This window comes from Aegilops tauschii, chromosome 7 (assembly GCF_002575655.3).
Source record: "Aegilops tauschii subsp. strangulata cultivar AL8/78 chromosome 7, Aet v6.0, whole genome shotgun sequence".
In the NCBI taxonomy this organism is placed as follows: Eukaryota; Viridiplantae; Streptophyta; class Magnoliopsida; order Poales; family Poaceae; genus Aegilops; species Aegilops tauschii.
The window spans coordinates 606,586,137-606,611,769 of NC_053041.3; the positions used below are offsets into that span (position 1 = coordinate 606,586,137).

General features: G+C 44.6%; 1 protein-coding gene and 1 pseudogene across 1 annotated transcript; both read right to left on the minus strand.

Moving 5' to 3' along the window:
* Positions 1-8,283, minus strand: part of LOC141027487 (uncharacterized) — a 28,053-nt pseudogene extending 19,770 nt beyond the window's left edge.
* LOC109782851 (probable histidine kinase 1) lies at positions 8,278-17,944 on the minus strand. Its single transcript, XM_073505390.1, has 17 exons — positions 17,823-17,944; positions 16,024-16,906; positions 15,828-15,884; positions 15,479-15,706; positions 14,896-14,989; positions 14,591-14,797; positions 14,131-14,261; positions 13,790-13,839; positions 13,343-13,653; positions 13,122-13,225; positions 12,172-12,894; positions 11,353-11,529; positions 10,469-10,566; positions 10,410-10,413; positions 9,281-9,379; positions 8,945-9,224; positions 8,278-8,737 (listed from the first exon to the last, which is right to left on the minus strand). Exons 2-17 carry the CDS (start codon positions 16,720-16,722, stop codon positions 8,508-8,510), a joined length of 3,492 nt encoding a protein of 1,163 aa, XP_073361491.1. The 5' UTR covers positions 16,723-16,906; positions 17,823-17,944; the 3' UTR covers positions 8,278-8,507.
* Positions 17,945-25,633: the final 7,689 nt, after the last annotated feature.

Genomic DNA, 25,633 nt, shown 5'->3' on the forward strand with positions numbered 1-25,633 from the left:
CGATGTGAACTAGATTATTGACTAGTGCAAGTGGGAGACTGTTAGAAATATGCCCTAGAGGCAATAATAAATTGGTTATTATTATATTTCCTTGTTCATGATAATCGTTTATTATCCATGCTAAAATTGTATTGATAGGAAACTCAGATACATGTGTGGATACATAGACAACACCATGTCCCTAGTAAGCCTCTAGTTGACTAGCTCATTGATCAATAGATGGTTACGGTTTCCTGACCATGGACATTGGATGTCGTTGATAACGGGATCACATCATTAGGAGAATGATGTGATGGACAAGACCCAATCCTAAGCCTAGCACAAGATCGTGTAGTTCGTTTGCTAAGAGCTTTTCTAATGTCAAGTATCATTTCCTTAGACCATGAGATTTTGCAACTCCCGGATACCGTAGGAATGCTTTGGGTGTACCAAACGTCATAACGTAACTGGGTGGCTATAAAGGTGCACTACAGGTATCTCCGAAAGTGTCTGTTGGGTTGGCACGAATCGAGACTGGGATTTGTCACTCCGTGTAAACGGAGAGGTATCTCTGGGCCCACTCGGTAGGACATCATCATAATGTGCACAATGTGACCAAGGAGTTGATCACGGGATGATGTGTTACGGAACGAGTAAAGAGACTTGCCGGTAACGAGATTGAACAAGGTATCGGGATACCGACGATCGAATCTCGGGCAAGTACTATACCGGTAGACAAAGGGAATTGTATACGGGCTTGATTGAATCCTTGACATCGTGGTTCATCCGATGAGATCATCATGGAACATGTGGGAGCCAACATGGGTATCCAGATCCCGCTGTTGGTTATTGACCGGAGAACGTCTCGGTCATGTCTCCATGGTTCCCGAACCCGTAGGGTCTACACACTTAAGGTTCAATGACGCTAGGGTTATAGGGAATAGATATACGTGGTTACCAAATGTTGTTCGGAGTCCCGGATGAGATCCCGGACGTCACGAGGAGTTCCGGAATGGTCCGGAGGTAAAGATTTATATATGGGAAGTCCTGTTTTGGTCACCGGAAAAGTTTCGGGTGCTATCGGTAACGTACCGGGACCACCGGGAGGGTCCCGGGGGTCCACCAGGTGGGGCCACCGGCCCCAGAGGGCTGCGTGGGCCAAGTGTGGGAGGGGCCCAGCCCCAGGTGAGCTGGTGCGCCCCCCACCAGGGCCCAAGGCGAAGAGAGAAGGGAAAAGGGGAAACCCTAGGCTCAGATGGGCCTAAGGCCCACCTAGTGGTGCGCCCCCCTCTCTCCCCCCTTGGCCGCCCCTCCAAGTCCCATCTAGGGCTGGCCGCCACCCCTAGAGGTGGAAACCTAGGTGGGGGCGCAGCCCCTCCCTTTCCCCTATATATAGTGGGGGTTTGGGGCTGCCATAGACACAAGAACATCTCCCTCATGGTGCAGCCCTACCCCTCTCCCTCCTCGTCTCTTGCGGTGCTTGGCGAAGCCCTGCTGGAGTGCCACGCTCCTCCACCACCACCACGCCGTTGTGCTGCTGCTGGACGGAGTCTTCCCAACCTCTCCCTCTCTCCTTGCTGGATCAAGGCATGGGAGACGTCACCGGGTTGCACGTGTGTTGAACGCGGAGGCGCCGTGGTTCGGCGCTTAGATCGGAATCAACCGCGATCTGAATCGCTACGAGTACGACTCCTTCATCCGCGTTCTTGCAACGCTTCCGCATCGTGATCTTCAAGGGTATGAAGATGCACTCCCCTCTCTCTCGTTGCTAGTTAATCCATAGATTGATCTTGGTGATGCGTAGAAAATTTTGAATTTCTGCTACGTTCCCCAATAGTACTCTCCACCACGATCTGACCGGACTCGTTTAATTTTCTTTTCAAGTTGATTCTCAACTTCTGCCTTATAGATTTTAAAGTAGTGTAGAGCCTCATCTTTAGTATTTAACAGATAAACATAGAAATATCTAGTGGAATCATCTATCAATGTCATGAAGTATCTCTTTCCACCTTTAGTCAACACACCATTCATCTCACAAAGATCAGAATGTATGAGTTCTAATGGTGCCAGGTGTCTCTCCTCCGCGGCCTTGTGAGGCTTGCGAGGTTGCTTAGCTTGCACACATGAAAGGCACTTAGAACCTTTGGCTAAAGTGAAACTCGGGATTAAATCCAACTTGGCTAGCCGCGTCATAACACCGAAACTAATGTGACAAAGACGTGAATGCCAAACTTCAGATTCATTGACATTCGAATGAATATGGTTCACGACTTTATTACAAAAATCTGCGAGGGAAAGGCGGAACATCCCTCCGCTCTCATAACCTTTTCCAACAAAGAGTCCATATTTCGTAACAACTAATTTATTAGACTCGAAAACAAACTTAAACCCTTCTCTACATAGAAGGGAGCCACTAACGAGGTTCTTCTTGATGGCGGGGACATGTTGCACATTCTTCAGCTGCACGATCCTTCCCGAAGTAAACTTCAGATCGACCTTGCCAACACCATGAACAGAAGCACTTGCGCCATTCCCCATCAATACGGACCTGTGACCTGGTAAGAAGTGAACAATGAAATGTCAGCACACACATGAACACCTGCACCTGTGTCCACCCACCAATCGGTAGGCTGAAACACTGAAAAAACAGTAAATAAATTACCGTACCCAGATGCACCATTATCATTGTTGCCCACAATCATGTTGACAGACTTGGAGTCCTGTCCTGACTTCTTGTACTTGTTTGGGCACTTGTTAGCCCAATGTTCAACCGAACCACAAGTAAAGCAGCCCTCGTCCTTCTTGTTCTTCTTGAAGGTCTTCTTACTCTTCTTCTTAAAGTCGGTATTGTGTTGGACACCGTTCTTTCCCTTGGGCTTGTGGGAGTTGAAGTTCTTCTGGTTCACCATGTTGGCGACAGAAGTCCCTTCGGCCCCTTTTCCGTGTGAGTCCTTTGCCCTTGAATTCTGCTCAACACTCAGATGGCCAGTGACATCCTCCACAGAGAATTCACGCCTCTGATGTTTCAGAGTGGTGGCAAAGTTCCTCTAGGAATTAGGGAGCTTAACGATTATGCAGCCCGCGACAAACTTGCCCGGTAACTCGCACTTAAGAAGTTCAAGCTCCTTAACAATGCATATTATCTCATGAGCCTGCTCCAATACAGGACGGTTTTCAACCATCTTGTAATCGTGGAACTGCTCTATAATATACATCTCGCTCCCTGCATCGGCGGCCCCGAATTTAGATTCGAGCGCCTCCCACATGTCCTTGGCGACATGCACATGTAAATATGCATCGACCAGTTTATCTCCGATCATGCTAAGAACTGCTCCGAGAAACACAACGGTAGCCTCCTTGAACGCCTTCTCCTGTTCAGGAGCAATCGTTCCCGTGGAGACACCGGTGACCCAGAACACGTTCATAGCCGTGAGCCATAACGTGGTCTTAGTCTGCCAACGCTTAAAGTATGTACCGGTAAACTTATCCGGTTTCAGTGCAGCGGCAAAGCCACTTGCCGAAAAATTCCTACGCATAATAGGTTTTTGGATTGCTGAGTAAATAGGCAATTTTTCGACTAATTTAATCCATAGATAAATCACTAGCATAACATTGACTAAATTGATGACGTACTGACTCTGATCTAAACATGCACGTACTAAGCAAACAGTAGACAAATCTACACATACTGCTAGTACTGCTAATACGAAAATAATCAGGAGCGGGATAAACGCGTTATACCCTCCAGTAGGCCATGCAGACGCCGCGGCGGTGGTGGCAGCAGCAGCATCCTCGGCGGCCTTCTTGTCGGCGGCACGTTCGGCGTTGGTGGACACGATGATGATGAGGGCGACGCGGACGTAGAGGAAGTAGCGGATCGAAAGCGATCAGTCGCATAGTCGCTGCCCAAAAACCTACTCGCCCCTCACCCCGTACAGGAACCAGAAGGTCGTGGTTTCGGAGACCTGCTCTCCCGTCGACCGTGTATGCGGCGGACGAGATGGAGTCACCGGCGGCAGCAGCAGCAAAGGAACGACGGTGGGCGTGCGCGTGGAGCAGATGGCCGCGTGGAGAGACGTGGGCTCGACCCACGTCCGAGTCCGTGATAGCCCGCGATCCGACGTCTCAGATCGTGGCCCAGCTGTCAGAGAACTCTCCGTTAGTGACTGGAAAAATAAGCGCGTAGGTGTGAGCTCGGCTCGGCTCAATCCCGCAACCCGCGGCGCGGCGCGTCGTGACGAGGTGTGGCGGGCGGCGGAGGAGGAGTGCGCGAGGGCCTCTTCTCTTCTTAAGCTCCAATAGAATGTAGAAGAGAAACCCTTATAAGGAGGTCCAACTCCTCTTCCACTTCCGGGGTGGGACTAAACTTCCCACTACACCTAGTGTCATATAACGCACATGGGCCCTTAGAGATTTTTCAGAAATTGCTATATGGGCCTAGAGCCCATCTCAAATTTCAGCAATCCCCCACCAGATCTCGAGGGCCCACTGTGTCCTCTGTTCCAATTACTGTTTCGATATACCAGTGTTTTAGTGAAGACCTGTTAAGGTTGAACTTCACCTAGAGCAAGTAGCTACACTCCTTCACAACTGAACAATGGACTATGCCTTGAATTGTCAGTTTGGCGTAAATAAGTTTCACCACATGTCTTACTAGTACTAGGCTGCCGAAGGCTGACCCCTCAGGTGGAGCATATAAGTCACACTCCTGGCCTATTCATGAGTTTACTAGAGATCACCCCAATCTCGTAGACTGTGACTAGCAGTCGGGCTCATATAGGTGTGTTCCTCCAAAGATCGCTCTGTAGGATAGCATCTTGCTTTCATAAGCTTTGGAACACGTTAAAACAGTAGTCATCCTACCATACAATATCGAGAGTATTGCATCTCCAACGGAGTGGGTTAGTATAGTTACTCTCCTCAGTTCACCACTGGCTTGTTTGAAAGGTAGTATGGCTTTCAAATGTTCGATGTGGATAGACGTGGGTGGCAATCAATCCATAGGTCTTCCTCTCATCAATCTCTTGGGGGCACAGTTTCAAATGAGAGATGGTGTCTGGTAAAGTTGATCACACACCTGTCCGGCCGGATGATGGCCGGTCAATGGTGACGCTGCCGAAATATTAGAAAAAATATAAGAAAAGAATCTGTTGGTCTTTTATTAATGTATCACCGGGGATAAAAAGGTCACAATGATGAGCTGCGTATTGGAAGTTTGTGTCCCATCTTGCGTACATGGATATGTGAGATGATGGAGAGTTCTCCGGAAGTACATACACCTGTTACACTACTATACGTAGCCATGTCCACGCTGGTACATTGCTGGCGCCCAATCTCTTATCCATTGTCAGTTTCGTGGATAACTTTCTTGCTCTTTTTTTTTTTTTGCGAGAAGTTTTGTGGATAACTTTCTCTACGTACGTACGTAAATACTCCCTCCGTTTCTAAATATTTGTCTTTCTAAGATTTTAACAAGTGACTACATACAAAGTAAAACGAGTGAATCTACACTTTAAAATATATCTATATATATCCGTATGTGGTAGTCCATTTGAAATCTCTAAAAAGACAAATATTTAGAAACGAAGGGAGTATATTCCTTGACGAAATAGAACTTATTTGTACACATATCTGAAAGAGATGAGAGTTAATTTATTTACAAAAACAAAGCAACTACGACAATTCACCATTGACCATGATTGTAATCGGGCGGCCGGTCACGAGCACAGATCAGACGGGCATGCCATGCGTTTCAGTGGGGCCCACATACAGCCTCCCGGCCTCTCTCTTTTCATTATCTCTTCGCGCACCGACCATGGCTCGCATCCCCTGTTTCCCTCCTCTCCCTTCCGTGTCAGGCATCGCCTACTCTCCAGCCACCGTGAATCCCTGCGCACGGCTGCTGTTGTGAGAGTCTCCCACCACCGCAAGATGAGAGGACTATCGACGATGCTGCAAAGTGGTGCCGACGCTGCAAAGGGAAGCGTCGCTGGTGCAGAGGCAATTGACGGTCGCTGCGATGGCAGGGACACGCCCAACTATCGATGTTTTTTTTGGTGCGGCTATCGGTGGTTGCGACAACTATTCTACAAGTCGATGAGGCGTGGGGCTACGACCTGCGGGGCGAGATGTTGGGACCAGTTGGACGTTCGTTGTCGCTATTGTAACGAGGGAACCCATGGCCGTGGATGGAGAGAGGCCAGCATCGACACACTGCGATTACGTGCGTGTGGGGGGGGAGCTACCTTGGTGTTGGGAGCGCGATGATGACGGAGCAGCTGCAATCACTGAAAAAAATAGCACGCTATAACCTCGCTAATAGCACGCTATAGCATCTTGAGAATTGTCTCGCTAAATATATCGGTGTACAACGTCTCGCTAATAGCACGCTATAGCACGATATAGCACGCTAATAGCATATTTTGAGGTCGGCGCTATTTTGCTGTAGCACGCTATTTTTTTCATTGGCTGCAATGCGCGTGAGGCCCATCGGCTAGAGCATGTTGCTGCAAGGGGGCTGTCACGTATGTGGTACATCTACGCGCGCCGATGATAACAAAGCTGATCTATCTCAGGCATACCTGGCCATCTGACGGGACGGGCCTACCAAAGCCCAATGCAAAAAACCCAGGCCCAAGCCCGGCCCGGCCCAGCCATCGGGCCTAACAATTGGGCCCGAACCCGGCCCATCACGTTAAAAGCCCGCCGGGCCTTGGGTCGACCCTCTTCGTTAACGCGTGAATACGACGGGCCCGGCCTGGCTCGGCCCTCGGGCTTGAAATCTAGGCCCGAGCCTAGCCCATGGACAAGGTCCGGCCAGCTGGGTCGGGCTTTTCGGGCCGGGCTGGGCTGCCCATAGCCAGGTCTTAGGCCGTTAGCGAAAAGAAGAAGAGGGATGGAGGCCGTTAGTTAGGTAGGAAGAAAAACAGAAAAGGGATGGAGGCCGTTAGTCGGGTGGCGTGACGTAGCAGGCAGCGGCCACCTCAACCAACCTCAACGGAATAACGGCGGGTGAGATCACACTCACACTCCACTATCTAGTCCACTCTCTTGGTTAGCTTAACCTGCCCCCGATTAATCCACGTTCCATGATGGAACGAATCTATGTAATCCTGTACAAGACGTGACCGACGTGAGGTGGATTCCACGGCTTGGCCGGCCACCTCTCTCTACACGGCTGACCTCCGTCCCACCGGACGTCTCAAGTCTAGTCCAGCTAACAAATATCACCGCTGGTGTTCAGAAAATATCTTAGCTTTCTTCACTTTTCTTTAGGCATGTAAATGCCCTTCTGCATACAAAATTGGAAAACTCGCCATGGAATTGCTGAAAGTAAATCCTACATGTTCGACTAAAAAAAACGTAGAAAACATGAAATTGGACGTATTTTAATTTGTTACTGTGTCATTAAATTCACTGCGGAAAAGACTTCAAAATGTGTACCTTTTTTATGATCTCTAATAATTAACGCGGACAGAAAAATATCGGCAAAAAGGCGGTTCGCATTAAACTAGCCTCGATTAATTTGGATTGGAATTTCGCAAAAAAAAAAATGGATTGGAGGGAGTAGCATTTTTATGGACGTGGAACTGAAGTAACCTGAAGAGCCATCGTTTTGGATAAAGGCACGGCATTTCCGTGTCCTGATGTAACTAATTTGGAACATGCTTGGACTGTGCAGCCATGGCAGCAGCAGCATATCTGAACCAAGGGGGAGGAAGCTGCAGGATTAGCAGCTTCTACGGAGAGATTGCTTCGTTAGACTAGGACTGGACCAATCAAAAAGTTCCTCCTGGAAGGTCGCGAGAGGGAGAAACCAATCAAGATAGTACAAACACATAATGTTGTGTGATTTTGTGATGTAAATGGTTTACTTGATGGTCACACAAGCGACTAGGACCAACAATACTTTCTGCTAACTGTCCTTATCGAAAACGACAACTATTACCGGACCGTAGGTAACACACCAGAGCATATCCTGCGGACTGTGGGACCCCATGCCCACAAAATCCACTCTGCGAGGAGAGAAAGTTTAGAGAGTGAGATTCCATGGAGCGCTGGAGAGCCAGGAGAGAGCATATCACTGTCGAGGGGAGAGCGTGCCGACTCGAGCACGCAGAGAGAGCTCCAGGTAGTGCTGCAGCAGTAAACCCAACATGCCTCGCCCAGTTGTGGCGAGGAATCATACGACGTGAACGCGAGACCGAGACCCCCATCGAACACCATTCTCCATCGGTGTATGTACTGAATCCGCGTCCCGTCGCCGTCCCAGCGTGTCGCCCGAATAACACCCAGCGAGCGCATCTCGCCGCACCGTCTTCGGTTGCTCCACGGTCATCCTGGATGAGGATGACAACATCGATCTCAAGCACACACGGCCACCAAAATCCGCCTCGACGATTTACTTGTTCTAAGAGCACGGCCACGCATCTGCCGCGACGACGACGTGTGTCGGCGTCGACGGTCCACTGACCGAATTTAATCCACGGCGCGATGCCAATTGTGCATGTCCCGGCGGCTGAACTTTATCACTCTACTAGGGGCTGCAGATTCGGTGTTGCTGTGTTTTGCCGGGATGCAGGAATGAGAACCTCCCCACGGTAAACAGTGCTCAGGTGTTCCGAGACTGTAGCAGATGCAAAGCGAAAGGGGGTGATATGCTCTGTCCGGCGACTTCCCGGCGAGTTCTCCCTGATCATGATGAATGAGTGACCGAGCATCCGATGCCTCAGAGGATACCACCCAGCCAGCCAGCAGCCTGAAGAAATATCCATTCAGGTTTCAGCTTCTTGTTTTGGGGTCAGACAAAACATCATCCAGAATAGGGTGGCGGTTGCACATGTTGCAGAAGGGCTGCTTTGCTCATCAGGCAGAGCACAAGAGGGCCAGATCCATAATCCACAATCCATCCACTGGCGCATTATGCCATCATCATCATCATCAACTTGTGCCCCCCTTTTGGTACCTGAAGAAGATGGTGGCGCCATACTGCAGCTGAACCTCGCCCGTCGCCGGCCGGTAGGAATGGCTGTGCTGATCTGTACCAGCTCTTTCCCACGACCGGTCGCTGTCGAGATGACGAACCGAGGCCGCGAGCACAACGCGTGACAGCGACCGCGCCGTCGCCCACAAGCCTGTTCGGTGGTAGTACGGTGCATCGGCCCCTCCAACTCGCGGCAGCCCTTGTGCTCAACTGCTCTGCAGTCTGCACCAGCACTTCCCAGGAAAAACCCCTTTCCCCTTACCTAAAGAAAGGGGAGGAGCATTATCCATGGCATTTGTCAGGTCCCTTTCAGCGCACCCCTTTCACTGCTGCTAGTGACACCAGCACTCGCAGGGAGCAGGAATAAACACCGCCAAAAAGCAGGGCCAAATCTTTATGCAGCAGCTCCAGGATCACCTGCGAGAAGAGAAAAAAATTGATGCTGTAATTAGACTAAGTTAACAGATTATGCTTCAGGTAAGAGGAGAAGTAAAGCAAGATTTGATGCAAATCTCTTGTCACCAACAGGAAGGGGAATAAGGGCTTAGTGCAGGTCAGCATCAGGAAAGCAAAGTGTTTTATTAGGTGATTGCTGCTTTGATCCAACACAATGATCCGGGGAAAGATCATTCCGCGTTTCTTATCCTTGTGGGGGATGATGATCTTTGCCTAATACTTCTAAATTGCTTTATGGAGTGCTCCAACATAGAATTTACTGCGGGCATCCGAGATACAGGAATCTCGGGATGTTCTTTCTTAGTGACAAATCTCTAGAGATACTGCAGTTATTATTACTAAATCCTTGCTTTTGCAGTCAGGCCCATGACTAGATGTCAACCGGTACGAAACTTCCGCATATATATAGCATGATCCGAAGAATGTGGCGACACGATCTCTAGAATAAGAACTTAACAAACTTATAATGATATCAACCAAATCAAAGTCATTGCATAAAAGGTCATTGCCATGTTATCCACAGCATTCACTAAGATAAGAAACAGATCATTACAGACATGCAACGGTTTGTGCAAGTACTTTGTGACTATTTTCACCAAGATATTATCAGAATAAGTTCCTCGTCAAAAGGATGACAGCTTTAATCCACAATTATCTCGGCAATACATACATTGGTGCCACACATCATCACAAAACTGAAGCTACTGGCAGTAATACAGTTAGTTGCTAAAGGATAAGATATATACAGGGGTGGCACAATATCAGTTCATGTCTCATACAATCAATGAGGATCTAAAGTTTGAGTAAGCTATGTGATCTTACTGATCGGGCTAGGTTGGCCCCGCTCCCTAAAAAAGAGCTCTCTGTCTGTCTTCCAATAGTAAGGAAGACACACTAACACTATCTATTGCATTTCTGATGCGTCGATGGAATAACATTTACAAGAAAACACTGATATGATTTCACAAAACTTTCCTAAGCTAAAAATTACCTTCCTACACTTTACAGCAATTGGTTAGTTACTGAGACAACAAATAGCGCTGCAGGCACTCTTTTGTTTTTTGGAAGTTCATTGGCTTAGATATGTAGGAATCCATGCCTGCAGCAAGGCACTCATCAGCACTCTCCGCGAATGAATTTGCTGTCATCTGCAATGCATCATGATATTCGGGGTTATTATACAGTATCCGAAAATAATCGACTTAACGTAATGGTCCATAATCCCTAATATCTATTGTTATGTGGGGATTAACTGAACCACAAAGAAATCCCATGCATTGACATTTAAAGCCAAATGGAAGAGTATGTGAAGCCTCATGGCCAGAAACACACTGAAAAGGCTCGAAAAAAAATCCACTGTTAATCAGTAAAGTGGAAATGTTGTTCTCACAATGTGTCGATGCGTTCTTTCAAAGTCTAGGCAAGTCTATGATATTTCTATAAAAAGATTCAAAGGAGTTCCTTCGGTAGTGCTGAGGTGCTAGTATTTCCCACATTAATTGGAGAGGAAAAAGAAAATGACCTACAATGGTATATACTAATCATTCATACATTTGAGCTGTTATTGTATAAGGAACACATTTCCAATTATAGCACTGTAGTTGTACAGAAAATACAACTTATTCTTAAATATCAGATACAGGTAATGTGATTGTGCGTAGTTTGGGCACTTGTCTTACAAAGCAAGGCAGAGATAACATGAACATTTGAAATATTAGATGCAGGGGCATATTTTACTTTTTACTCTAAATATGAGTACTCAAAGCATTGAAATTTTTATTTTGCAAATGAATGTTTTTCTCCACTACGCACCTAACTGCATGTCATTTTGCACATGAATGTACGATCACAAAACAGACAATCATGAAGTAACATGGGAACAAAGGTGAGACACAGATACTATTTAACATGAATTTGGAATTGTTTAAGCTTACCGCAATTATAGGTACTCTCTTCCCTTTCTTGTCTTGCACACAATCAGATGAAATAGCTGAGTTAGCTATCATCTCATTGTCTTCAGGCTTTACAGAAGCATCCCAACAGCCAGTATTTTCAAAGCAACGGATCAATTTAGTGGCTTGTAGGCCATCCATTACTGGCATGTGAACATCCTGTCAAGAAAGTGCCATTACCATTGTCAACAGAAGAGCAGAAGAAACACTACCACATGATATAAATTTCACTTGGTTTCATAAGGCTGTCCTGACGCTAGTAATGATATCACAAGATGATTCACCATCTTTATAACTTAAATTATATTTATCAAAAAGTATAAAGGTAATCCGCTACGCTATCAAACAATATCAATACTGGACCATGGTGACTAGTGATATAGGAAGCAAGGAGGGCAACTAATCGTTGTAGACAACAAGAGATAATCCATGAAGCTTGGAACACACTAGAACAAGTCACGCAATGAGTCAACTCAATCAATTATTGGAGTAACCCTTGCCCATTTTTAAGTTCAGAATAATGTATATCCATCACCTAACAGATTAAGCTTTTTGCTCCATTTTTTTGTGCTTGAAGTGGTGTGTTCATGAAAAGGATGTGCCTATTGGCTTGAATTTTTATTTATTTATTTTGTAAACTTGGCATCCTTTAAGTGTCACTTTTGTAACTTAAATATTTTCAGGTGAGGCAATCGAGAATGAAGTGATGGCTACATATGGATGAATGGATGAGGTAAACATGAGAAACCAAACTAATGCTAGCATGTTAGCATAGACAATCGAGAATTTTGTTTGTCATACCATCAGGATAATATCATATTGATGGCGCTGTACTGCACGGATTGCTTCCAGTCCGTTATTTACTATGTCTATTCCATGGCCCAGCGGCACCAGCATTGATTTTGCCACCATTATATTGACTTTGTTATCTTCGACGAGGAGGATCTTTGCCTTGCTGCTACTTGGAGAACACTTGGATTTCTTGTTAAGTGAGTTTTCTTCAAGAGCTTTGCATGCTTTCCTTCCCTCCTGAATGCCAGCCCCTGAAACTGATGTTGTGTCGGCTCGGGAACTGGAAACCCGTTCAGCTTGACTATTCAGTTCAAAGACCATTGAACAATCATTTTTTTCTTCATCTATGCTGCTAACATTTGGACCATTTGATTGACTAGCAGCAGGGGCACACTTTCCAGAATTATCTTCCGTCGATATGAAACCATTGGAGAATGGTTTATGATCCTCTATTACATTAGTAGAATCATAGCACATAAGATTGCTGCCAAAGAACTTGGTGTTGTTCATTATTGGAACTCCAGAAGACAGGAGAGAAGGGCGCACTTTCGGCTTGAAAACGAAAGATCCTTCTATATCATTGATAGTGAGATTATTACGAGTACTGGCCTCATCATCAGGATCATCACTGTTCTCCTCTTTTGCAGGAATTTTGCAAGGTATCATGAATGTGAATGTTGATCCTTCATCCTCATAGCTAACCACAGTTAGAGTACCACCCATCAACTCCACCTAAATCATTGTGAAAAATCAATAGAATAGTTACATGATTTATTCCTTATCTAAGAAAAGTTACTCCGCAATTTATTAAGTTACTGTGAACCTGCTTTAGTTAAAACTAACATTAAAGTATTTCTTCTTGTGATTCCAGGTATTAGTGGTTAGTTCATGCATAACTACTGGTATATTAATTTTGTCTTATAGATGAATCAATAACCGGAACTGAAAAAAGAGCGTACCAACTGCTTGCAGATCGCAAGGCCCAGCCCTGTTCCACCATATTTTCTTGCATGGTCCGTACTGGCTTGCATATACCTCTTGAACAGGCACGGCAGTGCCTTCTCTGCAGATGATCATAGATTGAAAGAATCATGAGAAAAGAAGATAAAACAAATCCCTGAGATTATATGTTTCCCCTTGAAACGGGATATGGGGGAAAAGGAGATATATGGGGAAAAACCTGGTATTCCGATCCCAGTATCATGTACATCGCACTGAAGCCAAACAACTTCTCCCGCATGGTACTCCCTAAAATTTTCATTTGATACAACACCATTCTGACAAACATCTTCACGACTGGAGCAACGCGAAGCATCTTTATCACAGTTTCTTGGAGAGGCAGCAGAATTTTCTGCTGCAGTAGTAACTGAGCTTGCAGGATGGGCTCTCATATGAAGTTGCCCATTTTCTATTTCACATCCTGCTTGCTGCTTATCTACAAGACGAAGTTTTATCCCAACCGTCCCATCATGTGTAAACTTCACTGCATTGCTGGCATGGTTCCAAATAAGATATATATCAGACATATATTTTGCATTACATCCAAGCGCATGTTTGTTTTATTTAACTTTTATCCAATCTCTTTAAAGGCTGGTATGCTTTAGGAAAATAGGAAATGGAAACTCACCTGATTAAATTGGTCAGAATTTGCCTAATCCTTAGCACATCACCAATGACCTATAACAACATTGAAAAAATATAACTCAGACAAATGAAATCATTTTAAGTAAGCGAAATCCCCAAATTGACAAAGATCTCTCCTGCTCTGCAACTACTTAAACTTATAAATAGGTACTTCATTTTCTTCCATAAGGTGACTGAAGTCAATTTGCAGATACATGAATGTGTAAAGCCAAATTCAGTCTTCACCCTTAACAGATCTGAGTTTGACTCTGGGTCCGGTACAGATTGACGTGTTAACGCTTTAGACAAGAAAACATGGGAGAAAAGGTAGTTATTACTCAATACCTCCAATGGAACATCATCTCCTATAAATCCTTCAAGGGTCAATTCCTTCTTCAGAGATGCAGCAGCAGTTTGGAGTACGTGTTTAACTACTTCCCTTGGTCTAAATGTCGTAGCCTCTAGTTTCATAGCTCCTGAAGTAATGAAGGCAGAAACAACCTACTTCAGATTTCAAGTGTCTTAGGCACAAAGAGAAATACGTTAACAACTATAACACCAAATGAAATGCACCAACGGTTTTGGATAATTGTTTGGAGCAAATCTCAAAAACTATCTTCACTCAGGAAATGTCACTCTGAACTTATTTACTACCAAGTAACACAGTGGGAATTGAAATGCACTTAATGTATACATTATGTCTTTTAGTGGGTGTTGCTGTGTTGCATCCAGCAACTCCTAGAAACCACTTGAAAAGAAGAAGATAAATGGCTCATTTTTCTTAAATAACATTCATTTTAAATACCTGACTCCACTTTGGAAAGATCGAGGATGTCATTGATCAATTGCAATACAAGATCTCCAGAAGATAACATAACTTCTAGCAACTGATATTGCTCTTTATCCAGTTTAGTAGCTGCAAGAATTTCAGCCATGCTAAGAACCCCTGAAAGGGGAGATCTGATCTCATGGGACATGGTGGCTAGCATTTGTTTTGCTCTCATAGTTTCCTCTGCAACATTAGGTAAGTGGAAGCATTCAGTGTACAATTCTGACTTACAGCTCAATAATTATATTAGAGTAAAATAGACTGTGCTACAAGATGCAAACCAGTAATGTGCAGAGATCTGCTAAGTTCTGTTTCCTTGGCTTTTTGGATAGCTTCTCTCACCCTTATATCCGCCATTTTCTCCCTTGTTTTGACCTAAAGCGCAAATAATCAGAAGGGAGGAACAAAATATAGAACAGCATGCGGTGCACTAAATACAATTTAATTAAGGTCCCATTTAATGTGAAAACTACTCTCAAAGAATAGTTTATGTAATCCTCACAAGAAGGTTCCAATGCACAATATCGTTTTCGCATGCAATTTCAAAACTGAAATCATGAGCCTAGCCATGAAATATAACATGCCGACCACTGGTAACAAATGTCAATTATCTAAAATGCTACAAGAAGCGACTGGTTCCTACAAAGTTAGAAATAGGCGCAGTGCCACTGGATGAAAGAGAAATTTTAGTATGCAGTTCTAGGCTTCTAGCTACAATTCTATGCATCCTTTCACAGACCAAGAAGGGTGACTTTTACTGTGCACACCAGAGCCAAGGGAAACGAATAATATTTTTATTCTCAAGATTCAGAATGAAATGGAATTGAAGAGGCCTATATGAGAGAAGTAAATTCAACAAATCACCTGGTCTGTTATGTCCATTGCAACATAATTCACACCAATTGTTTCCCCAGATTTGCTGAATACTGGTTCAATGTATGTCACAAAAGTCTTTGCTCCAAACAATGGAGTGTTAAATACAAACTCTCTCTTAGTTGGTATACCCTTGGCCATAACCTCCCTCTTGACATTATTCATTTCATCTATACCCTCACCTGACAATATCTCATGGTCGGTTTTACCAATAACATCCTGAAAAATAAATTGTAATTAACCAAAGTCAAAATTTATAGAGTGGGAGCTATGAAAAGTATATGAAGCAGAAAAGTCAGCGACGAAGGCATGGTGAAGGTATCAGCACAAATTAAATTACCTCATCAGCAAGTGTTGGGAAGTGATTAAATATGAAACGGTACCGCAAGTCAGCATCCTGTAAATAAGAAAGAGAATACGTATCATTTACCAATACCCTATCATCGAAGTTCATGTTCAGTGCTCCATCATGTGCCTTCTTTGAACGGCATCTTGTGTAGCAAGTTGTAACTGGTGTAAACTTAGATAAAGCATACCTGGTGAGCAATTACAATAGGAGCACTTTGGAGAACCAAATGCAAGAAGTAATCAGCCCGTTTTAACATTCCAGAGAATTCCTCCACCGGTGTATGTGACTGAAGATTCTTTATATCTTCCTCCAACTTTTCCTCCAATGCACGCTCCCTTTCCAGGCTTGCCTCAAGCGCTTCTTCTAACCGCATCGCTCGCTCTTTCCAATAGGAAATAGTGTTGTATTCTGCATCTATTTTAAGCTCTTGATTACGAGAATGGTCATCAGTCTTTTTGCTCGGACGCTTCCATTCATTCTTGTAAACTTCATCCAGTATTGGTACTTGCCTCTTCGCAGCATAATAATTTTCATCCTGAAATCGCTGCTCCTCCAAGATTTGTTGCTTCTTTTCTTCAATCTCTTTTCTCTGTTGGGAGAGACGGCCAAGCTCTTCGCTCAAAAGCAGAGCATTACTAGCCCGCTTATATTCCCAATGCTTTACAAAGTATTGCATTTGAGAAGCGCCTTTCTCAGAGCTTGCAATTTCCTTTAGCCGGTGGAGATCCGCACGAGCAGGCTGCTCACGAAACTCAACATCATTGAGTGCATCGTCGTCCTTTCCAAGTTTCTCCATTTTGAACTGCTTCTGGTGTGCATCCCCTACGTTAGGCCACATTGGTGGTGCGACCTCATCATCAGACTCGCACTGGTACTCGTCGCCCATCTTACTTTTATATCAAGCACTTCTGCTATCTGGTGAAATCTCACTCAAACTTTAGTCATTGTGCACCCAGCATGTGCTGTTGCCGGCTCTTGCTTACACACAATAATTTCTACTTCAAATTTCAACGTTCCCGGTGCTCTGAGAACAGCAAGTCGTAGTGTAACTAACTCTTGTGTCCACCAACCTGCAGACAGAGAGAGAGGATCAGCAGCTACTCTTTTTTCTGCATAAAACATCCAGTTTGCAACCTGGTGCCAAATGAAAAAAGATAATCTCATCATGAAGCTGGTCAAATTTGGCAATAGCTGATCAACTGAATTGCACAGTACTAGGACTCTGCTGGAGAAACAAGCTTGCCGGAAGAGCAAACTATGATCAACAGGTAATGCATATTCAAGTAAAATTCTGTAGCGAAAATGCCGAAAGGAATTCCGCTTTCAGGGCAACCAAGTAAACGTGCATGACTGTGGCAACAAAAGCAGACATGCAGCTCTCCTTTTCACGAAGCTCCATACATTCCGTAAAGATGTCACCTCCCCTTTCTTCGAGGCAGCAGGGGAGCATTTTCGGATCATGGGACGGCAGTGAAAAAGGGACAGCGCTGAATCTAAGATTCTACGACTGGGCTCCAGAAACCACAGGACCAAACACAATGCTGAAGAAAATATGACAGATGCAAATCTGAACTACAGCGTCCAATTGAGCTGACCTCTCCAAAGGATCAGAGGCCAAGTCACCACAAATCGAATGAAGCATATGCCTCATAAAGTCAAACAGCTCAGTTCTAGAGAGAGCACAAGCAAAAACAATCACCAAAGCAACAGCATATATCAGGAACCTGATCCCAGTAGGATCCGGCCTTGCTCTGCTCCGCCGGTCCATGCCCGCAACCCGCTCGGCAGAATGCCAAGGAGAGCTCACAGCGCCGCGGCACTCTGGATCAAATCCCCGGCCTCGAAAACCACCCGATCAAACGGAAAACATGCCAAGTAGGCAACTAGCACCCGAAGCCCAGAAGCTCTACGAAATCGCAACACGCCCGCCAAGCGTTCGACGGAATGCCTGGCCGGCACCAGCGATCAGGAGACCTCACGACTCACCTGAGGTAACGGGCGCGAGCTCCGAAGACGACGCCTTCGGCTCCCTCCTCCTCCTTCCCGAACGCGCACGGCCGCAGGGACAGGGACAGGGCCGGGAGCAGAGAGGGCGCGCGAGATTGAGCTGGAACTTGGCAGGGGGGGGAGGGGGGGGGGGGGGGTCAATGCAGCAAGGCGACGCGGAGCAGGGGGGTGGGGAGGTGTGGGCGGTGGAGTTCGCGGAGGATCTAATGGCAGCGAGCGGGGCGAGGACGGGGAGGGGGAGGGGGGGCGCGGCCATGTGCCGGGAAATAGTATAAAAATGGGGCGGAGGCGTCCGCGGGAGGGCGGGTGCGGGGGAGGAATCGCGGCCACGGGCCATGTGAGGAGGAGGGAGGGAGAAAAAGAAATGGAGGATCGCGCAACTGGCGACGGCCTCCGCGGGGGCGGACGGAAAAAAAAAATCTTTGCCCGGCCGATCCGGTCGCCGTCCCTCCCGTCCCGGCGGTGGCGGAAGCGACGACGACGAGGGAGGGGGGTTAAAAAATGGCGGCGGGGGTGGGGAGAGGGAGAGGATGGGAGTTTTTAAATTGGGGGAGGACGTGTGCAGCTGTGGTGTGGGGCCCACCTGTCAGCGGCGATCATTCTCGGCTCCGGTTCCTAGAAACGAACTCAACAGTAGTTCGTGTGGGGCCAGCTTGGCAGACGCCGACTTTTTATCTCTTGTACTACCGCCGTCGTGGTTTATTGCCCCTTTGTAATTTGTCTCAAATTTTGATCAAATATTTTACTAACAAAATATGAATGCATGTAAACAAAAATTATATCGTTGAATTCGTATTTGAACATAGTTTTCAATGATATAATTTTTGATGACATACAAGAAATTTATGGTCAAAGTTTGGCACAAAATATAATAAGGACCAATAAATCAGGACGGATGTAGTACTGTATGGCAGTTGCTAACTTGCTTCTACAGTGCATGGTTGTTAACTTTGGGGCGTTCAATGGAATTGCTACTTTTTACTTTGGAGTAGAGCTAATGGATGTGCTCCAACTACCTCTTCCTTGTCTCCTTCCACTTCCTCCGGTCCGGAGTGGCGTTGTTGCAGCTTGGTTGGAGCCGGGTGGCGAGGGGGGGGGTACAATCGACATGAAGTAGAGGTAGAGCCCAAGCCGAGACCGATATCCTCACCAAAGAGGATAGGGGTTGGGCGGGGGATCATCGGCACTCGAACGCACTTGTGTTTGTTGGGCTTAGAGCAGAGTCGGGGGGTAATGGTAATGGGTTGACATGGGTGATAGTGCGCTATGAGAGGGGCGATGAGGCCATGCCGGCGGAGCTGACAGACCAACGTGGGGAGATAATAGTGATCAACTGTGTAGAAGGAGGCGTCGATGAGGATCGAGATCGAAAGATCAACATCAAAGCCCTGTGGTTAGGAGACGAGGGGGGCTAGCAATGCGAGGTATCAAAGACAAAAAAAATGGTGGAGATGGCAACTGCCTTAGTATTTCTTTCAAAAAATCTAGCCCTTTTGAGGAACTTTAGACACATATGTCCCTCGTCAAAAATAAATCAAAATCTGGTAACATGACCACGGGTTAGGACAGGAGTTCAACATCAAAGAGATGGAGTCAAAATGAGCAGGTGAATTGTCACACTCTTTTCGCGACCATGGGCGAGTCTAAATAGTTTTTATGGGAGGGCTAGATGTCATTGAAGTTTCCACTATTTATTATGAACCTTGAATGTGGTAATCTTATCTTAAGCACTGATGCTAAACGTCTGAAAATGACTGATAAGACAAATACTACATTTTGAGGCATTGTCCTCTTAGCCATATCGGAAAGAAACGCATGAAGAAATTCAACTGTGATGGAATTTTGGAGTCTTTTGATTTTGAATCATTTGACAATTGTGAGTCTTGTCTGATGGAAAATGACTAAGACGTCGTTCACCGGCCATATGGAACGAGCGAGCGACTTACCAGAAATCATACATACTCACGCATGTGGCCCAATGAGTATACCGATGCGCGGTGGACATCTCTATTTTGTTACATTTACCAATGACTTAAGTAGATAGGAATATGTTTACTTAATGAGACAAAAGTCTGAAATATGTGAAAAGTTCAAAGAGGTTTAGAATGAACTGGAAAATCATCATAACAAGAGAATCAACTTTCCGTGATCAAATTGCGGAGGAGAATAATTGAGTTGCATGTTTAAAAAGCATCTTAGAGGTCGTGGAATTGTTCACAACTTATGAAACCCGGGCACCACAGTGGAATGGAGAGCCCAAGAGACGTGATCGAACTTTGTTAGACATGATTCGATCTATGATGTCATCAATCGAACTACCACTATCTTTTAGAGGTTATGCTTTAGAGAGCATCGTCAAAGTGCTGAAATGATGTCATATGAGATATGGAACGGGAAGAAACAAAACTTATCCTTTCTTAAAATTTGGTGATGCGATGTGTATATAAAACGTTTACAACCAAATAGGCTCGATCCCAAGCTGGACAAATGCTACTTTGTTGGTTATCCCATGAAAACAATGGGGTATTACTTCTACAAATGAGCCGAGGGCAAAGTGTTTGTCGCTAAAAATGGAGTATTCCTCGAGAAAGAGGTCGGTGGGGGACAGTACAACGTGACGAGAGTATAGAACCTTTGGTGTCAGAGCAAAGGGATGAGGCACTAGAAAATGTTCCTGAGGTCACTCCTTTGCCGGAAGCTACAACATGCAATGTAGAAACTTTGGTCAAGTGTAGATGAACCACGCATGACAAGAAGAAACCGTCCTCAACATATGAGGTATGAGGATGAAATTTTCCTATTTGAGAATGCAATCTTTTTACTAGAAAATGGTGAGCATGCCAATTATAAATAGGAAATGGCGGGCCTTGACTACGGGAAATGGCTCAAATCCATGAAATCCAAGAGAGTATTCATGTACACGAACCAAGTTTCGAACTTGGTTGATCCTCCAGAGGGTGTGAAACCAATTATTTAATGTACTTGAATGGAAATGTCCGTCTATAAAGCTTGACTTGTCAAAAAAAGTTTTGACAAATTCAAGGAGTTGACCATGATGGGACTTTCTTGCCGGTAGCCATGCTTAAGTCTGTTCAGATTTTTGTAGTATTGCTACATATTGTAATTATGAGATATGGCAGGTGCATGTCAAAATGGCTTTCCTTAATGGAAAACTAGTGGAGGATGCATATACGATACAAACAAAGGTTTGGTTGGTCCAAAGGATGCTAACAAGGTGCGCAAACTTCATAGATACATTATTGGCTGAAGCAAGCATCAAGGACTTGAAATCTTTGTTTCGAAGAAGTGGTCAAAGGGTTTGTCTTCATCAAGAGTGGTAAAGAGGCTTGTGTCTAAAGTAAGTGGGAGCGCAACTGCATTTCTCATATTATATATAGATGACATGTTATTAATGAGGAATGACATAAAGTTTCTTAACGCAATAAAAGAGTCATTGATAAATAGTTTTTCAGTGAGAGACTTGGGCGAAGCTGTGTATATATTGGGCATAAAGATCTATAGAGATAGATCAAGACATTTGATAGCACTGAGTCAGAGCACGTACATTGACCAAGTACTAACGAGATATAGTATGGGAATCGCCATGAAGGGATTCTTGCCGATGTCACGTGGCACAATGTTGAGTAAGATTATGTGCCCAAAGACCACTGATGAGCAAGCATGAATGACTAAGATTCCACATGCTTCCACAATTGGATCTATCATGCATGCCATGATTTGTACAAGACCAGATGTGTCATTTGCTCTAAGTATTACGAGCAGGTATCAAAGTGATCCAGGAATGGACCACTGGACAACCGTTAAAAACATTTTAAAGTACCTTGACAGGACTAAGGAAATATTTTTGTGTATGGAGGTGATGAAGAGCTCGTTCTAAAAAGCTACACTGATGCAAACTTTATGACTTATCTAGGCGACTTTGAATCTCAATCGGGCTTTGTTTTCACACTCAATGGTAGTGCGGTGAGCTAGAAGAGTTCTAAGCAAAGCACTATGACGGATTCTACAACGAGACAGAATATATTGTTACTTCAGAAGATGCAAAAGAGGGCTATTGGATTAAGAATTTTATAAACTGAGCATGTTGTGGTTCTTAGTCCGGGATCCTTCCTGTCAAGGTGTTGCCCCCCCAAGTGCAAGGGTTTGTAGCAAGCAGTAATTCCACTTAAGGGACCTCGACGTTTATCGAACCAACAGGATCTTGGTAACACGACCAATTATCAGCACCTGCACACACAAATACAAAAAAATTCTCGGCCCCCAATAGCACTAGCGAGGTGTCAAACTCACTAGCTTGCTAGTTACAAGGATTAAAAACAGCAATGGAACCAGAAAAATGCTTGAACTTAATGAAAAGTTGACGGGGATGTAAAAGCAAGAAATTGAAAGAGAGTTGATTGAGATTGAAAGTTTATAGGAAGAAAATGGATTGGGATCCATACGTTCACTAGTGGTTTATCTCCAAAAGAACACGTGGTGTGGTGAACAAATTATAGTTGAGAACGATTAAATAGTTTTGAGTATGACTGTCCATGGAATAATTAACATATGAGCATCCCGTCCCAATATCTTTAGACCGCTATCCAACTGCATCTATAGCTAATACTCCACCCCAAGATTTCTATCCAACATGCATCTCGAAGTATTAAGTAAAAACACACAATAAGTATGATGGCATGAAGTAGATGATATACTGTCTTCACCATGTGTTCAAAGAACAACTACACAATCAACCTTTTATTCCTAGTGGCAACAACACAATACAAGCATGTTCCCCTTTTTGTCACAGTGGCAGATTACTTGCAAGGTTGAACCAAACTATCATACACAACTCCCTCTTGAACATCAAACCCCTAATATTGGCCAAAGAGAGAAGAATAGATCGGAGAGCATATATGAATAAGAATTATGCAGCAAATAAACCAAAAAGATCTCAAAAAGATCCATGGATAAATCTAATCATAAAGTGACAATTCATCATATCCCAACAAGCACACCACAAGATTACATCAGATGGATCACAGTCATGTAGGGCGACTCATGTGATCTTTGTATTGGGAAGCAAGGGAGAGAAACATCTAGCTACTGCTATGAACCCATGGTCCAAATTAAACTAATCACGGGCAATCATGGTGGCCTTCAAGTCGATGGAGATGGCCACTGAGAAGACTTCTCCCTCCGACAGAGTTCCAAAAAAGGCCCCGGATTGGACATCACGAAACACAGGTATATAAAAATCCTTGAAGATTTCAGAGGTATATAAAGACACTGGGAATGAGAGGCGGTGAAATGGAGCACGGGGGGCCCATGCGATAGGCCCATGTGGCCCCTAGCGTGTGGTGGTAGAGAGTGGGACCTGTGGGCGGCCCCTGATCTATGTCGGTTGCCATCGGATGCATCTAGATGCAAATCTTCCGCTGATTTTTTCGGATTTTTTGAGCCCAATAAAGTTGATTTTCTTGAAAATCCAAAAAAAATCCAGAAAAACAGCAACTCACATTGGCCACTAAATTAATAGGTTATTCCAGAAAAATAATATAAATTGGTGCCAAGACTATGCCAAAATGATATAAACATGACATAAAAATAGATAGATTTGAGACATATCAGATCCCATGGAGGGCTGACAATAGTGGCGTCATGGCCTAGGCTAAAGTAGCCAAGGTCTCACTACAAATACAAACATATTGAACGTCGACATCACATAATCCGAGATATGGTGGATCATGGACATGTAAAAGTATGCGAAATTCATACAGACCTGAATGTGTTGGATCCGTTGTCGAAGCCTCTACGATGGAATGGCATTGGTGTTAAAGAACTTATGTGACTAAATTATTGACTATAGTGCAAGTGGCAGATTGTTGGAAATATGCCGAGAGGAGATACTAATGTATCCTTTATTTCCATGTTCATAATTAATGCTTATATTTCTATGCCATAGTTGCAATGATTCTTGAATAAGAGATTCCGAGGAAAACCCAATTGCATGTGTGGAAACATAAACACTTGCACATCCTAGTCTCTCCTCTAAGACTAGGTCATGAATTATTGAAAGTGCTAGTTATCGACTAGAGGGAGGGGTGAATAGCCGATTTTTATGAAAGGCTTTGAAAACAAGCAATGTCGTCGAAGATAGCGGAAGTGATACAAGATCTAACAGTGGCAAGGATTAAGACGAGCAATCATTGGAGGCATATACATCATACATGGATACATGCATTGAAGATAAACACAAGAAGCATGAATACAAATGAGCAAACAGATGAACGACTTTAGGGAATATCTTCAAACACAAGTAAGCAAGCAAAGAATTCAAAATATGATGCGGTAAGTAAAGGAGATTGAGGATGGAACCAGTAGCTCGGGGAAGACAATGTTTTGGTTGAATGGTTTCAATTATTGTGACAGTTCTACGTCTAGTTATGGAGGCTGAGATTGAACTTAGAAAACCTTGTCTTCACCTTATTCCCCTTGAGCTAAGGTCACCTAGACCCCGCCCAATCACTCAGGTAAGTCTTCAAGGTAGACTTCCAAACCTTCACAGACTTCGTTCACCAGCAAACCACAGTGACTCTTGGATGCTCAGAATGCGACGCCTAACCGACTGGAAGACCACAGTCTTCAAGTGTAATAAATCAACGATTCACTCAGAACATAGTGTCTTCGGTGATGCTCAATCACTCTGGGCTCTGGGTGTTCTGGGTTTTGTCCTCACAAGGATTCTCTCTCAATGGCTTCGAAGCTGGGTTGCTCTCAAACGATAAAAGCCGTGTAATTCTCTCGGAGCAGCCACCAACTTATGGTGGAGGGGGTGGCTATTTATAGCCAAGGGGCAGCCTGACATGATTTGTCCGATATGACCTTGGGTCATTGGGGAACTGACACGTGTCCAACGGTCGGATCCCAACCCACGCGGCAACTTTACTTGAGCTCCAAGAAAAGCTGACTCAACCAACTCCAGAAGAGATTTTCTCTCATTTGTCTTCGCTCGAAGGCATAGAATTTTAGGTTGAGCATCACGCCAGATTCTGACTTTGTTTACCTCGACCCCACTTGACGGTTCGGTGTATCCTCCTATGACTCAAGAAACAAGAAAATGAAACCACCGAAAGACTATGTCTTCGTGCTTCATTGTCTTCAACGGATGTCTTCATGAGCCATTATGTTCAACATGAATATATTCATAAACCACCATTGTCTTCAATGTCTTCACACATTTTTAGGGGCCATCTTCGATGGGTAAACTGAATCAATAGGGACTTCTACCTGTGTTCTCCTGTGAATCTCACAAACACATTAGTCCCACAACCAAGTATGTCTTCGGTAGTACAAAACCAACAACGGGTGGCACTAGATGCACTTACAATTGTTGATGATCTTGTTTTCCTGATATGGGCATTGCTAAAGTAACAACGATGCCAACAACAATGCGAACATATTGTTAGTAGAACAATGGTGTTGGATATACCCAATGCTTATGATACCCCGCGAGAAAAACATCGTCACTTAGTTGTCAATAATATCATATAAAGAGTTAATGTTTACATATGTCTATAGACCATGAGAATATCGTAGGAACTTCATACCGGATGGTTACTTTGGGGTTACCAAACGTTTCCCGTGATAGGAGAGTTTAAGGGTACACCAGAAAGTATGTCAAGGTTCTTGATGATTCGTGATAGGGATTTGTACCTCTGACAATGGAGAGATACTCTCTGGGGTCACTCAATATTATGGTATCCATTATCGTCTGGCCATAGACAATG

Bases quoted from the DNA above. Each gene is read 5' to 3' on its own strand.
- LOC109782851 (XM_073505390.1), bottom strand. From the start codon at position 16,722: ATGGGCGACGAGTACCAGTGCGAGTCTGATGATGAGGTCGCACCACCA. The intron at 13,654-13,789 runs GTGAGTTTCCAT...GAACCATGCCAG, and splicing joins ATTCTGACCAATTTAATCAG to CAATGCAGTGAAGTTTACAC. The intron at 11,530-12,171 runs GTATGACAAACA...CTTTCTTGACAG, and splicing joins AATATGATATTATCCTGATG to GATGTTCACATGCCAGTAAT.